The sequence below is a fragment of the Bidens hawaiensis genome, unplaced genomic scaffold (genome assembly GCF_021521415.1).
Source record: "Bidens hawaiensis isolate Kalapana, Puna unplaced genomic scaffold, B.hawaiensis_p1.1 tig00034594_1, whole genome shotgun sequence".
Classification (NCBI taxonomy): Eukaryota; Viridiplantae; Streptophyta; class Magnoliopsida; order Asterales; family Asteraceae; genus Bidens; species Bidens hawaiensis.
Genome location: NW_027495974.1, coordinates 125345 through 141977, shown reverse-complemented (window position 1 = coordinate 141977; position 16633 = coordinate 125345). Strand labels below are relative to the sequence as shown.

Sequence of the window (16633 nt, the reverse complement as noted above, 5' to 3'; positions counted from 1 at the left end):
TCCTTATCCGGGTCCTATTTCTCAATTCATGTACCCACAAGATATGTACATCTATATATATATACACATTAGCACGTATAAATAATATTATATACTTTACACATATGTTGCCATTTTTACCTATTAATGTACCCCGTGATTTCCCCTGAACTCCCTCGTGCGGACAAATCTGTTATTATGTTCTGGACCATAATAACTCACTTGTCCATCCTAGTTCATCTAGACCTCGTCACTATAAATTATTAGTTGATATTCAAATCCTATAATACTTGAGCTACTGGTTATATTTTAGGTATCTTTTAAAGACATCCTAATTCTTTATAACCAATGGCTCTGATACCAAGTTCTGTAACACCCCGCAACCGCAGCGGAAACGTAAACGGGGTGCGACAGACACCTCTGATATCAACCACATTGTGTATAAAGAAAACTGAATACATTAATATACTTCAAATTACATTATCTTGTATTTCATTACCGTCTAGGTGATACACGCATCATACAATACGATACACAATTCTATTTGTTATAATGTATCCTAACATCCTGCACGCAAATCTTACACACATCAAGCACTTAGCACGTAAGCAATCACTTCATCTTAATTGTACCTGAAAAGCATGTGAGAAAACGGGTCAACTACGAATAGTTGGTGAGTTTCACAATTTGAGTAAACCATGATAAATCCATATCAAAATATGATATTATCTGGGGACACTGTTAACCCAGTACCGTACTCATTCCGGGGGCAATGTTAACCCAGAATTACGATGTAATTATGCTGAGCCCACAAGTGAAACCTCTGACTATCACACACAACCCCCGTGGCATATCCCCCGCCCACGGGCCCGTGGCATATCCACCGCCCACGGAACTGCCATAAACCGCTATGTCTAACATTACATAGCAAAATATATATCAACAACAAAATAGACATGTGCAACTGGCTGGGAAACATCAGCAAATCCATGCCGGACCAGTTGGGTTTGTCAAACCAATAGTACTATCCACACTCTACCGGCTTTCAATTAATCACTCGTGTTCCGGGGCCTTAGAATGTTAGCACTCAGACAATTACCATCTTAGTACATTTCCGTACGATTCCCGTACAATAAAATATATAAATCCACGCAAATCCATGCGTTCAGTATGTATTTAAACATTTCAGTAAAAACATGCTTCCGCCCCGAGAAAATATTAGAAATCAGTTCAGAAAAAGGGGCTCGTGAAACTCACCTTAGCACATGCAAGCAGGTAACAACAATCATTATCAGTTAACACGTCCAATCTGTAATATGATCCCTACGATCGTTACTATACACTCATTATTAATATAACTTTAACCAAGTTAACCGGTACATCTGGGGGCACTGTTAACCCAGCACTGTACCCGTTCTGGGGGCAAGGTTAACCCAGAAACACTTCTCCGGACTCAGATTGTGATTTCGTTTAGAGTTCCATGGTCACAACTACTATTAGTCGTTTTTCTCGTTTTGCGTGCCTAGCACGGTTATCCGTTTTTACGTTTCAAAAATGAGTTTGGTCACACACGACCCGAAAATAGTTGTTGATTGATAATTTAGTTAAAGTGGTGAAATTTGAGCTCGGTTTAGACGCCTCGTTTGGCCGCTGGACCCGTTTCCGTCTTTAGCGTACCGAAAATTGTTAAAATAGGTTAAAATTACTCAAATCATCCGAATTATTTTCGGATGATTCATTTTTACTTGTTTAACTCAATTATATGAAAATAGTTCATTTTTAGGGTTTTTATTCACCAGTCAGCTCGCTTATGCGAACTTTACCGGTTTATGCGTTTTAGACTTTAAAAGTTTGTTTTTATCTTCTTTTTAGCACAAATAATTATCCGTTTAGTCTCGGATCTTGAAATTTAGCACAAATCACTTTTTAACAGTGGGGAATTTTATAAAAATATTTCCAGAATTAATTCTTATATTTAAAATTTATTTATCCATTTTTAAACACCATTTAAACACTAAATATGTCGTAAATACCAAACGATATTATAAAAATCCCAAATTTTTCCTGGATGTCCCCTTCCATCCACATAGTCCCCTGTAATTTTTCTAGAACCAAAATCTTCTTTTACATGCCAGTTTTAATAAAACCGAGCTAGAACACCCTAGAACTCGTTTAACCGAAAAGCCTACTTAGACTTCTCCAACTTACCTCAAATTTTGTGTGTGACTTATACATGATATAAAAAGCTTATCTGAAATTTTCCAGAATTTTTCATGATATTTAACTATTTTTCACCATTTTTGGCCAAAACCGAGAATTAAATTCACCAAATATTCATCCTTTATCCAAAAATTACCAAAAATTCACAGAACTCATATTTTCATGTGTTTAACACCTCTGTAAAATTTCATGACCTAACTCTAAAGAATCAACAATCTGTCCAAATTTCCCAAAACCGAACATAACCGAATATTACCTTTCGTTTTCCGCCACTACAAGCTACAAACTCGTCTTTCCGCCTTATCTACCACTAAATACAGAACCTACAAACAACATACCACAATACCAAGCAAGTTACACTCACGATCAAGCCTCTTACACTATAGTTTCGGTTATTGTTCCAAATCTAAAGTTTAAACCGTAAAAATTCGTTCTTGGTTCGTTTAACTCCTTTCTTGGACCAAGATCCCTTGTATAACCCGTATACATCACTTGGTCACGCAAGAATCGGTTTTCATCTTTGAAACCTCATTTTCTTGCAAATAATCTCAAGAAACGAAGATGAACACGTAAATAACTCGACTTTTACCTCGGTTTTTCTTGCTCCAAAACTCGGTTTTTAGTTCATCTAGTGGAAAGAGTTGAAGATCATGAAGATGTTGGTGTAAAAAAAAGAAATGAAAGGTTTGGGGATGTTTGGTATTCCGATCGGAATAGGTAGGGGGGTGGGGTGGGACCCACTTCTCCATTCTAGGCCACACAATTGGATTCCCGTAATCCGGATAATGTTTTGGATAATCTGGTTCAGTTTGTTTTTCGGTTAAATGTTTAATTCGGCTTTAAACGAGGCTAAAATGGTCGTTTTTCGGCTTAAAAAATGAAATTTATATAAAACCGATTTAAAAACTTTAAAAACTTAAACCATGACATTTATTGACTTAAAACATCATATTATTAATTATCGCGCATCTTTTTCGGCTTGATCGATCATCTCTTGCTCGGTTTGGTATTGAGGGTTTCGTTTAATGTGCCGACGTACCATTAAATCGAAATTATTTTTCTGTGCCGTACTTTACTTATCCCGAAGCATTAATGCTTCGTAACATCACTAAATATTATAGATATCGTCTATAATTGAACCCTCGATTCGTTCGGGTTTCAATAACTATCGATCGATTAATCGCATATTCAATACGATGAATTATATATTCACGTACAATCCATACAGTGAACCCTGTATTCTCGTATAATTACTATGGTAATTCATGTATCCGACATTAAATATGACATAACTATTATCTACCGGTTAGGGTATACCGGGTTTCGTCGGAATCGTTACAGGTATGGTTACGGTTTGAGCTTGGTTAGCAAAAGTTAAATGTGGGCAATTGTTGCGAAAATGGTTGGGATCTCCACAACTGAAGCAAGCTCGGGGTTGTTGGGGTTGATTTGGTGGGTAAGGTGCATAGCGGTTTTGGGCATTTTGGGGAAAATTTCTCGGTTGGTTTGGTTGATTAGGTTGGTTGGGTTGGGTTCGTTGGGCAGATCGGCAAGTGGTGTTGAGATGACCAAGTCGGTTTCAAATGGTACATTGGCGACAAGGCATGTTTGGTGGATGGTGAAATTGGCAAGTGTTGCATAGCGGGAAAGTACCGGTATACGGTCTTCGGTTTTGGGGAGCTTGGGCTTGTTGTTGAGGTTGGGGTTGGGTGACGGCAAAGTTTCGGTAATTAGTCTTGGGTTTCTTTTTGTGTTGTTGTTGTGTCGGGAAGAGTTGGAGTAGTTATGGCTTGTGGTGCGGGTTCAACCTCGGCTTGAGATACGGGTTCGGGCTTGGCTTTCTCACTCAGTTTCTTGAGGGTTAGAGTACCCGCCTTCACATGGTTTTTCGATAGCGCACCGGCTAAAGTGATGGCGTCCTCAAGGCTCACGGGCTTGCTACTCATGACAGAGTCCCGGATTTGCATTGGTAAACCCCCAATGTATTTATCAATTTCACGTTCGGTTGGGGTAACCAAATGAGGAAAAAGGATGCTCAATTCATGGAAGCGGAGTGAGTAAGCGGCGTTATCACCACTTTCTTGCTTTAAGTTCCCAAATTCTTCCTCGAGATTTTGGAGCTCGTGTTTAGGACAGAATTTCTTCATCATGAGTGCCTTTAGGTCGGACCATGGAAGAGTCATAGCCGTTTCCGAACCTTGGAGGTGCATAACACTACCTCACCATGTTAGAGCGGTTCCTCTAAACATGCTTGACGTGAAATTTGTCTTTTTCGCGTCAGGGCATTCGCTGTGTCGTAACACACTCTCGATCGATTCGAACCATTGCAACAAGGTAGTCTCACAATTGGTTCCACGGAACTCAGACGGGTTGGCACTAGTAAATTGCTTGTACAAGTAAGCTGCGAGTTTGGGTTCAACGGGTGCAACAATGGGTACGGGTTGTGTAGCTTGGATTTGGGTTATAAGTTTGGGAATCACAGCGGCCATTTGCTTGACGATAAATTTGGCCATGCGTCAGTTGGAGTTCTTGCGTAGATGACGGCTAACCGGAGGCATGCTAAAAGATTATAAAGAAAATGGGATAAGTTTTGGGTAAAAGAAATGAATATGAGGGTGAATAAAATAAAATAAGATTTCAAATTTTTGTGATTGTGAATCCTAGAGTTAGTATGGAGAAAATGTTAGTGTTAGATAAAATATATAAAACTTTGTTTATAAATAACAAAACCGAAAACAAACGTAAAAGATTTTGAGATGGTTAAAGCTTGAAAATTTGAGATTTTGAGATTTATAGAGTCGGAAAAATCGTGCAGGTACCACCATGACTTTATATTTCAACACTAAAAAAAAGTTTATAAAACACCACGTTGGAGTCCAAACATGTGTACGTACCACCGCAACTTTTTCATGTTTGCGACTCAAATAACGATAATAACACATTAAATCGAGATACAACGTAATGTCAAAACGCTAGTCCACGTATCACCGTAGCTCTATTGTTCTGACACCGAAAATAAGGATGGCGACCGGAACGCTCGCATTCGACTACTTAAAGTATTGACATCTATAACACGATTTGTGGCCTAGAAAACGAGCATTATAACTCAACCATCCCAGGTAAGTAAATCACCTTCGATTATTGAAATCTTTTTGTCAAATGGTCATTTTATAATGTCTCGTTTTCTATGATGGCTACAAACCCGAAATAAACGCAACCTTTAAGGGATTTGAAACAACGGGATCCAAGTTAATCTTGTAATCCATAAAACACAATGAAAAACTACTTTTTGCGTTTTAACGTAAGGATAACTTGGAAATACTATGAAAGTGTGTGTATGTGATCATTTAGGATATTGGTGAATTTTAAACAAGTTTATAAATAACATGCTATATGAACAATCAATTATAGAGTAAACACGTATAAGCACACGAATAGGACCCTAAGCATAATAATTCTAGGTCGTTACGTCTAACCACCTATCTTATTTTCATGGCTCTGATACCAATCTATCACACCCCGACCCAAGAGGGCGGAACATGCCGAGGTGTAACGATTGCCCATAAGCACATGACACTATTAAAGCGACAATATTTAATAAACTCATTTCATTTCTCAACATCGAAAATGTCACATATCAATATTCATAACAATTCATAACCAAATATAACAAAATATAGCAAATCAATTATTGTTCATTTTTTTTTGCTAATATCCTAATGGTATTTGTGACATTTTCTTCAAGCATCCAAAATCAACCAAGATGTAAACCTGTAACATTTCATAAAATAAAGTTGTCAACACAAATGTTGGTGAGCAATTCATAAGTTTGAACATATAGATATATAGTAAGAAAGATCAACAAAACTAGTATACGAAACAATAAATAAAAGCCAAAATTTGGATAAAATCGCTAATAAAATTACGTTAGCGACACCTAACTATAAGGGGATACCAAATAGTCTAGGATTTGATAGATTATCGTTAATTGCATTACGTTAATGACACATTGCTACAAGGGGATGCCAAGTAGTCTAGGATTTATAGATTCAACCAACCGAAAAAGATAAACACATAGGCATATAAGCATAGAACACCAAATCGAGAAAGTATTTAAGTAAAGTATACAATAACATTTGTGGTTTAAGACCCAAGTATAAAACATTTAGTTTAAATAAGATGAAATGTCACCCCAAAATAAAAGATAGAAAACGGGGTATGAAAGTACTCACGTTCAAGTAATAAACTTGAAAAGTTGATAATTTGGAGATTTTCCGGAACGACGGGTTTAACGTATGAAGCCTAAATAAAAGAAAGTCTTGGATTTAGAAAGGTTGTCTTGAAGATCTTTAAATAAAATAATTGTTGCAAAAAGTAAACAATTAAAGTTCAAGGTTTAAAATGTAACTATTTAAGAATTTAGAATAATAATCCATTAAAAATGTAAGTTTGCTCGAAACCGGGTTAAAGTATCTAACCTTAATATTTACTTAACCAATGTTAAGTAATAATGTTGGAAAAATGCTAAAATGCAAGTTACATTGGGCTAAAGATACTAAAACGGGTCTTTAACGAGTGCTCGAGTTGTTGGTTCGGGTCTTGATAATTGGTCAAACCCAAAGTCAACTTTCCAAAATAATGAATGTTATGAGATAACTCAATAAAACTTTATGACTTAACCAAGTATGTAGATATATTGTTTTAGAATTAACAACGTACGTTAAGCGGGTGTTCAGTTTTGTCGGTCCAAACTTTGTTATGAGATCAAGTTGGATCCAACATTTCCAAGTACTTAATAAAATAATTAAAATCAGTTTGTAAACTATTTTTAAAGAAATATACAAGTCTTGATAGCTAAAAACACACTTGTGTGTCTTAAGCGAGTAAAAATCGGATCGGTTCGGTTTCCATCTCACAATACGTTCCTTGATGGTCTCCACATGCCCAAATAACCAAGAACTTGTGTAAATTAATTTTAGAAACTTAAATCTAACATAAAGCATGTTTAAAAAAATTATTTAACAAAATTAGTAACAAGTTCGGTTCACGGTTTGGACTATTTATGGTTAAACCGAGGTTAGTCTCTACAAACCCCCACCATGGATTTTCATAAATATGACAAACAAACTAAAAAGAGCATAAGTTAAACATGGTTAGTATGTATAAACAAGTTATATAAGTATATATATATATATATATATATATATATATATATATATATCAAGAACACGAAGTTCTCCATGAAGCCTTGCCTTACGAGGTCCGAAACTTAACCAACCGGAGTCGGAGAGGTAACTACCAAAGGTAACAAGGGGTATTATTAAATATATGTTGTACAACCATAAACAAGTGTTAGTAAAGTTAGATGAACAAATTTGAAAGAATTATTAAACTTAGTTTGACATTTGGAAGTCAAAACTTCAAGAATATTAAGAAAATAAAAACCTTGAATCTATGGAAGTTCAGAGAGAATTTAGAGATGTAGCAAGAGTAAAAATGAAGAAGATGAGTGTGTATATATAGGGTAAGAGTCAAGGCTTCTTTACAAGGTTCTCTTTTATGTTTATATGAGAATATGTTGGTTAAACTAACAAGCAAAGCACAAAACACAAGAAAAATCCGAAATATATGTGCAGACCTCTACAAGTGCTGCGCGGCCTCCCACTTGACCTTGGTCGTGTGGCGCGGCGTGCCCGGGGGGGGGGGGGGTTGGCCCAGCTCGTCTTTTGTGGTTCGTTTCTGCGTCCGGAAGTTCGTTTTTGATGTAATTTGCTCGTTTTAAGTCCGTTTTCGAATCCGTAAAAGAGGTTTTTCAAATTGAACAAATGGGAATGTTTTGGTAACATAAAAATCCAATATTTTATGTATCATGAGTTTCGGTTTACAATGCGGGTCGGTTTACAACACAAAACAACACGAATACAAATACAATCGAGACTCGAATTTGACAAATGTCACACGTCAATTTTTTTTCTCCTAACCGGCATGTTTTTGCCATAAGAAATAAATACATTTACCAACCCAAATTTAATTTTTCACTAATCATTTTTATAAAACTATACAACCATCTTCACTCCATCTTATAAAACCATCTTCTCCCTATCAAACTTTTTACTTTTTTATCACAAGATCCTCATTTAAAAAAAAATATGTTTGAAGTCATCGTTTATTCATATCAGATTGTAGGCTTTACTTAGCCGATTCTTTTTTTCTCTTTTACCCGCCAAAATTTAAAATATTTACCAAACAAATTAAATAATTAGCCAGCTTTCTTGTTTTTCTCTCTTAGACATCTTCATTTAGCCGCCATATTAAACAACCAAATTAAATATTTAGTCGGCTCACATTTTGTTTTTCTCTTAGCCGCATTGATTTTCTCTCTTAGCCGTCATGTTTTAGCCGCCAAAGTTAAATATTTTTACTTACCTAATAAAACACTTGGCTCTCTTTCATTCTTTAAAGACGTGTTATTTTTTTTTACTTACCATTTTTATAAAGTTTATCAAACTATTTTCACTCTATCTTATTAAAGATATAAACTATCTTCACCCTACCAAAGGTTTTTACTTCTTACTATACCATATCTATTTTTTCATTTAAAAAAGTGTTTGTTAACCAATAAAGTTGTTTTTAACGACGACGTTAACAAACATATTTAAAAAAAAAAATGAGAATCTTGTGATAAGAAAGTAAAAAGTTTGATAGGGTGAAGATGGTTTTATAAGATGGAGTGAAGATGGTTGTATAGTTTTATAAAAATGGTTGGTGAACTAATTAAATTTGGGTAGGTAAATGTATTTATTTTTTATGGCTAAAACATGTCGGTTAGGAGAAAAGAAATTGATGGCTAGGCGACACCCGCTAAATAATTAATTGAGTAGGTAAAAATATTTAATTTTGGGGGCTTAATTTACACCGGCTAAGAAGACGGCTAAGTGAAGCCGGCTAAATTTTTAAAAACGATTTGGTAAGGTTGGTAAAATATTAATTTTTGGCGGCTAAAATTAGATGGCTAAATGAAAAAAAGAAGGCGGCTATGTAAGGCCCCGTTCCCGGTAGCCCTACTTTAGCGTCGGATTTACTCATAAACACAGTTCTTACAAATCAGAGTTAATTAAAACTTTTCGCGGAATATAAAACATCAACCATTCGTTACAAAACATTAAATCTTTTCTTTGATACCATAACACAAAACATTATATTTAAAACATCTTTACTTCTATCTTCAGATGCCAGCCGTTCAATCCATGCCATGTGCCGTCCTCATGCTAACTCTATAATCAGCTCACCTGCGTGCATACTAAAAGTCAGCTACGCTGAGTGAGTTCTAGTTAATCAAGAAACTTATCATACAACCACTACATGCATTATATACGTATCTGAAGACACTTAGTCCACTATCTGACCTGCTCACCTTACCACTTAACCTCTTATTTACTCCTACAGCTTAGCCTCTTTAATAACGAATAACGTTATGCCACTTTAATAACGTATAACGTTATGCCACTTTGCCACTTTAATAACGTAGTCACGTATAGGCTTACCCTACCACGTACTATCGTCATGCCACTAACACTCTTACTAGACTCTTGCCACTTCTAACACACTTCATATCATTTACATAATAATCAAGTAACATCATAGCATTCATACACACTAATAACCACTTGGCAATCACTATCCTTGGCGATAAGTGCAATATCCGAAAATCGTTCACGTACCGACAAGCATTATATAATAGCTACCTCGTATAACATCTATAGCATACACTTACCACTTAAGGTAAGTGTATTCACGCTTCACATTGAGTATGCACACAGCCCCGAAAACATAACAAGGAAAATGGGGCTAGAAACTCACCTGAACTTGGTTAACAGTTACTCCTTCCTTAGCTGTACACGACTAACTATATAACAATTACACACATCAATTAACTATTATTATCCATATCACGTTTCTAGTCTATTTACAACCCTCAACAAACGGGGGTCCGGGGGCAGCGCCCCTGGAAGCGGGGTCTTGGGGCGGCAGCCCCTAGCAGGGTCCAAGGGGCAGAGCCCCTGGCTGGGGTCGAGCTGCTAGGTCAGCTTGGAAAAATTTTATTTCTACTAATTGTATTATCACATTTTCCACTACGGTTTTAAATTATTATTTAATTCGCCCACTTGATTGCTATAACGAATTAAGCCTAATTCGTTATCACAACACTGCCTAATTCGTTATCTTGACTTAGCGAACTTAATGAGCTAATTCGTTATCTTGCCATGACGAATGGACGAGTAACGAATCAGCTAACATGGTCTTATTCGTTATCCTCGTTCGTTATTTCTCCTTAACGAATCACTTAGCGAGCTGCTTCTAGTTCGTCCTCCCACCTTAACGAATTGCCATAACGAACTGGCTACCCTTCTGTTAATGAATTACCGCTAATTCGTTAGAATTCCGTAACGAATTAGGGTTAGGGTTTTGTCAGACGTCAGACGTTACATCTGATGTGACACAAACTCCGGCGCCGCCTTTCCGGCGCCACCGTTGCCGGAAAAACGTGAGTCTTGCCGGAAAAGCGAGATCTCACTCGTTTAGCCACCGCTTTTACCGTTTTTCGTCCCGTTCGATCCAGATCTGAGCTAAGGTGATCCCTAAGCTCATCTTAGGTTCGGTTTATACCTGATTCCACCCGGATCTTGTGACTTCAACGGTTTAACGGTGTCGGCTCGTTGTTTCGCAACTAGATCTAACGATTTGGACCTCTACAATAACATACTATCATTACCTCGGGTCGGAAATCGGTTCTGCTTCTTCTTCTTCTTGGTTTCGGCTTAGAGAGAGAGAGAGTAGGATGAAAGAGAGCTAAGTGTGTGTTTTGGGTGGTGTATGGAGTATGAAAAATGAATGATAATTGGGTAATTAAGGCTTTTATAATTACGGATCATGAGCTTAAGCCCATGGTCTCATCAATCCTTCCTTCATGACCCAAGTCCATAACCCATATCCATTAACCAACACTAGCCCGACCCATACTAGCTCCTACTCTATTTTATTATTTCCCCGCTTACCCGAGTAAACTTTCCCGCCAATATTAAATAATACAATTAATACTATTTTAGAAATTTCGGGATGTTACAGGCTAAGTGAAGCCTTTGCCTACAAGCCGAATTGGATCCGGCTAAGAATCAATATTTGCTGCCGGCTAAGTAAATAGACACGTATCCCGAAACCGGCTAAAAATCAAAGATGCCGGTTAAATAACCATAGATGTAGGCTAAGTTTAGCCGCCTTTGACATGTGTCGAATTTTTATTGGCTAACGGTGGGACTTGTTTACTTTTCATAAAATTCCGTGCCCATAAAGTGGCGGCTAGCCGGCTTCGATGACGTGTCAGTTGTTGATTGGTCAAACAACCAATGATTGGAGAGATATAGGCTAAAATATACATGTCTATTTTGATAAAATCCTGGTCAAAAATGTCTATTTTTATAATTTATTCTTATATTTTTGACGATATTTTATTTTACTCTTACAATTTTTAAGTAGAAGTTTCATTCGAAGTCATTCCAGGTCCAATAATTCTATATATATTTACATTTTTTGCAACACAGTATTACTCTAAATATATAAACTACAATTTTAAAGGTGAGTGTGCTTGAGGTGTTGTTTGACATAATATTTACTATATTTATATGGCCTAGGTTGTTTGTGTTGATCCCTTTTTTTAGGTTTTTTTATGTACTTAGGTCTTGTTACTTTGTTAGTGATCATTTCTTGATTTTTTAAATAAAATTTAGCCTTTCAAAAAAGAAAAAATAAACTTATCCGGAGAAAGAGGGAGAGACAGATATAACTACATTTCTAAAAGTTGGTGTGCTTAACATACTTTTCTCACCACCTATCTCTATATTTTCTCTCTTTATTTTAATTAAAAATATATTTTATACATTTATCATATCTTTTCTCTTTTTCTCACTCATAACCACTTTCAAAAAATATAAAAAAATTATAGGGGATGAACAATACCTTTTCAAATAAACAAAAATCAGTGCATTTTCGAAAATATAAAAACTTTTCACTGATAACACCTTAAATTACTCTCTAAGTTATAAAAACACCACTCACATAAAATAGAGGGTTGGATGAGTCAGAACATTCACATCCAATCATCTATCTCTAAATCCAAAATTATACTAAAAGTTATTATGTTTTCTCCATCATTTCATTTAAATAAAACTTTTTTTTATACGTTTATCATTACCATTTATCTTTCCTTTACTCACAATCAATTTCAAAATATATTAAAAAATTATATGATGTGAACAGTAACTTTTCAAATATACAGAAAATTACTATACTTCTCTCTTCTTCACTCACAACACCATAAACCACTCCCTACATTATAAAAATCTCACTCACATAATTTGATTGGTAGGATGTGAATACTCTAAGCTTGGCATAACTTCTTGTACTCTCTTCTCATTGAATCGCCAATCTATTAACTGACGTGCGCTTATCCAAACAGAGAAAAGGGTGGGGGGGGGGGGGGTGGATGGGGTTGAGTAGATCAATAGAAACCTTTTCGCAGTCTTGGTTCTTTGTGATGAGAGCGGTGGTGGACCTCAACTAGTGTGTATCAACGCCCTCGCCGGTGGATCGCAAACATACTTAATTAGCTTTATGTTTTATCAATGTTCCCGTTGCGACGCACAGACTAATGTGTATCAACGCCCCTGCTGCAACACGGGGACGCTTACTAGTTTCCATATTATTTTACATAATCAAATTAATTTTTTCGCGAAAAGAAAATATTTATTTAATAAACTTGGTATAACTTGGTAAAATAAATTATTTAAGTTAAAAGCTTTGTATAGAAAAAAGAAAATGGTGTAGAAAACATATCAATTAGTGTTTTTAAAAGTAAAACATTCTATACTTTTGTAATTTTACCGAATTACTACATTAATAATGATTTAAAAACAGAATAGATTTGATAATACAAATTACTAATGTACTTGAAAAGGGTCACAAAACACAAAAAATCTGCTACAACTTTTAATCCTCTGGAATCAATTTCACATACATAAAAAAAAAGAAAAAAATCTATTGGTTGGGTTCTCTTAGGAATGGTACAACCTGTGTTAGTTGGTGTTTGATTGAGTCAACTGCTTTCACAGCAACTGTGTCATCCTCAGGGTAATAAGCAATAGGATCATCTAACAGAGGACTTGGAAGATTGAGCACCCCTTCAAGAGTTGCATCAAGACAATAAGCCGAATATGTGATATGATATCCGCCTTCTTGCACGATTAAGATTCGCCCATTGCTGTGTTCATCTGCTAGATTGCGAATTATCTTCCCAATGTCTCTATAACCCTCCATGGTCAAACATTGTCTTCCATTTGGATCAAACTGCAAATATTAGTTATTAAATCTCGTGTTACTGTTTAAAGTAATCATTTAACTTTCATAGATAGTCAATGATTTAAATAAGTTGTTTGACCTCAAAAAGTCAATTGTACTAATATACCAGTACCTCCATTTTGGCAAATTCGGCCCGTATATAAGTGAACAGTTGATTTGGGTTGTTTAATATCTCAGATGGATATAAAATGAAAACTAGGTTAAAAGGATTGGGTCAAATGGGTTAAAAGTTGCCCAACACCTATTTTTCAAGCATATAACCTTGTTTAATCCAAAGATCTAAATTATTATTGTAATAATGTTGCTTTTGATGTATTAACTACTATTCATAAAAGTTATAAAAGCCAGGACAAGTAAACCCATAACCGACTAACTGTTTTGACCTATTATGTCACTATCCAAACCGCCTAGGGGTGTACGCAAGCCAAGCATGAGCCTAAGCATAAGCTTGTTTAATAAACGAGCCTGAGCTCGAGCTTCACTTATCGAACTCAAATAGGAACGCGGGCATAAACGTGCCTGTTATTTATATAATAATTATTAGTCTGTATAAAATTATGATAAAAATAACTAAATAATAAGTATTAAATTACAAATAAAAAAATAAAAATACAAAAATAATCATAAATGTATATAAATTAGTTAATACAATAATATACAAAAACAAGCCCGAGCTTGAAAAGCTACTCAAAAGCTGAGCTTGAACTCATGTAAGTTTAATGAACCGAGCTCGAGCTCATGTAACTTAAATAAGCCGAGCTCGAGCTCAAGTAACTTAAACGAGGCAAGCTCAAGTTAAACGAGCTCGAGCTCAGGTAAGTTAAACAAGGCGAGCTAGAGCTCTGGTACGTTTAAAGTAACGAGCCAGGCTCGAGCTCTGATATGTTAAATGAGCTGAGCTCGAGCTCAGGTAAGTTAAATGAGCCAAGCTCAACTTGACTCAGCTCGTTTACACCCCTAACTAAACCTGCTTGACCCGCCTGTTTTACCACCCGACAAGTGATTATCCAAAACAACAACTTACAGCACTTGAATCTTGGCCGACAACAAAAACCATCATATCAGGATCAAACTTTCTAACTGCCGGAACAACCACCTCATTCATCGCATACTTATACCCCTTATCTCCGGTCCCATTTGGTAACGGTACATTTAAATTATACCCAAATCCCGCCCCTTCACCAAGCTCATCCACCCCTCCACTTTGAGGATGAGATGGGCCCCACGAACCATGATTCATATGAAGAGAAATGGTAAGCACTTTATCCGACCTGTAAAACCCCTCTGCGGTTCCATTGCCATAATGAACAGAAATATCAATAACTGCAACCCGTTTGCAACTGGAGTCCAAAGCGGTTTGAACTGCAAGACCTGCGTTGTTTAGAAAGCAGTAGCCGTCGGCTTGAGTCGGCTGAGCATGGTGACCGGGTGGTCTGACCAGTGCATAACATAATTTGGCATGGTGATCGAGTATGCACTTCATTGCTGAAATTGTAGTGCCTGCAGCTAACAGTGCAGCGTTCCATGATCCGATGTTTAGAAAAGTTCCAGTGCAGATTGTTTTTCCACCAGCTTTGTCTGCTTCGAGTAGGGAATTGATGTATCCTGTTCGATTAATATATATATATATATATATATATATATATATATATTTAAAATATCAGGTACATGATTTATACAAGAAGTAAAAGCAAGAACATGGGTTACCTGATTGAATTGCTAATACAAAAATGAGGTGAAGTTCGTATTTTGATGTCAAATTGTTAGAAACTTAAGTTGATCAATGGTGTTGTATATTATTACAAGAAAAGAAATCATAAAAAGTGAATAGTATGTTGTAGTTTATGATCATATGTTGGTCAGTCAGTTAAGGGATATTTTAATATTAATGAATAAATAGTTAGTTATACCTTGAGTATGGAAGGTGAGCAATTGTGAGACGGTAGCAGGAGTAGAAGAAGAAGAAGAAGAATGCCATTTTATGAATGTGGAAATGGGGCCTCGTTTAAGGATGGAGAGCATGTTTCGGACCCTGTCGGAGTTTTCCGGGTGCTTTTCGAGTACGTCCAGGAAACCCGGGTCGGTTCCTGAGTCGAATACTCCGTGGCCGGTGTAATGCTCCAGCATGCCCTCCTCTCAAAATACGTTCACAAGCTCCGACATCCTGCCGTTCATATATACTCCGTACCTCATCCGCAGGAACAAGAAGAAGAAACGATATATGATTGGTATTGGTCCTTCACAAGCTGAGTCAACTGACTTGCTTGTTTGGCTCATATACAAACTTTCAATCAACCGAACCAAGCCTACATTTGCTCGTTGTCTGACTCGTTTACTAATTTAAGACTTGTCTTCGTTTTCGCTGTAGTGTTGATTGTAGCATCCTACTTTTGATTATAATAAATAAATGAAATTTCGTTTATTCAATAAAGTGTCGTGTGTCGGTTTAGATAAATAAACTATATGATGATGAGCTTAGACTTTAAAAGAAATGAGATGGAATGGGCCTTAGGTCCATGGGCTTAAGAGAGTATAAATATCCCTTAAATCATAAACCTTTCCATTTTTATCCATCCCTACACAATAGCCTACACCATAAAACACACACACTAACACCACCATAAATCTCGAGACAAGATCTGAAGGTGAAAACCGAGCTTGTTGGTGCTGGAACGTCGTAACGAGCCAAACCTACATCAATACTAGATCGAGTCCGTAGATCGACTCGTTTAAGGTACGTTTATATCGAGAACTTGTTCGTTTAGGCCCGGATTACGTCTAGAATTCATAGATCTGTTTTAGTATGTTAAAAATTAATCCAAAACAACAATCCTACTGAAATCCGTTAACATTTGATAGGTTAATTGTTAACCTAAAAAAATCGTAATATAAATGGATCAATCGCACCCATTAGAACGTAATGTTTAGATGTTTGGTTGATTGGGGTTTGTAGGCGATGTGATTGCGAGCTCAATGGTACCAAATTCGTGTTATTTCGTTGAGATTTAAGGTCTAATTGCAG

The 16633-nt window shown here is 36.3% G+C and overlaps 1 protein-coding gene across 1 annotated transcript; it reads right to left on the bottom strand.

Moving 5' to 3' along the window:
- Nucleotides 1–13221: 13221 nt before the first annotated feature.
- Nucleotides 13222–15811, bottom strand: LOC143586268 (histone deacetylase 8-like). The gene is made up of 3 exons (XM_077067849.1): nt 15522–15811; nt 14636–15216; nt 13222–13599 (listed from the first exon to the last, which is right to left on the bottom strand). Exons 1-3 carry the CDS (start codon nt 15736–15738, stop codon nt 13291–13293), a joined length of 1107 nt encoding a protein of 368 aa, XP_076923964.1. The 5' UTR covers nt 15739–15811; the 3' UTR covers nt 13222–13290.
- Nucleotides 15812–16633: the final 822 nt, after the last annotated feature.

Excerpts from the sequence above, each read along its gene's own strand:
- LOC143586268 (XM_077067849.1), bottom strand. The coding sequence starts at position 15,738 with ATGCTGGAGCATTACACCGGCCACGGAGTATTCGACTCAGGAACCGAC. Across the intron at positions 15,217-15,521 it reads GCTCACCTTCCATACTCAAG|GATACATCAATTCCCTACTC; the intron begins GTATAACTAACT and ends TTAATCGAACAG. Across the intron at positions 13,600-14,635 it reads TCGGCCAAGATTCAAGTGCT|TTTGATCCAAATGGAAGACA; the intron begins GTAAGTTGTTGT and ends TAATATTTGCAG.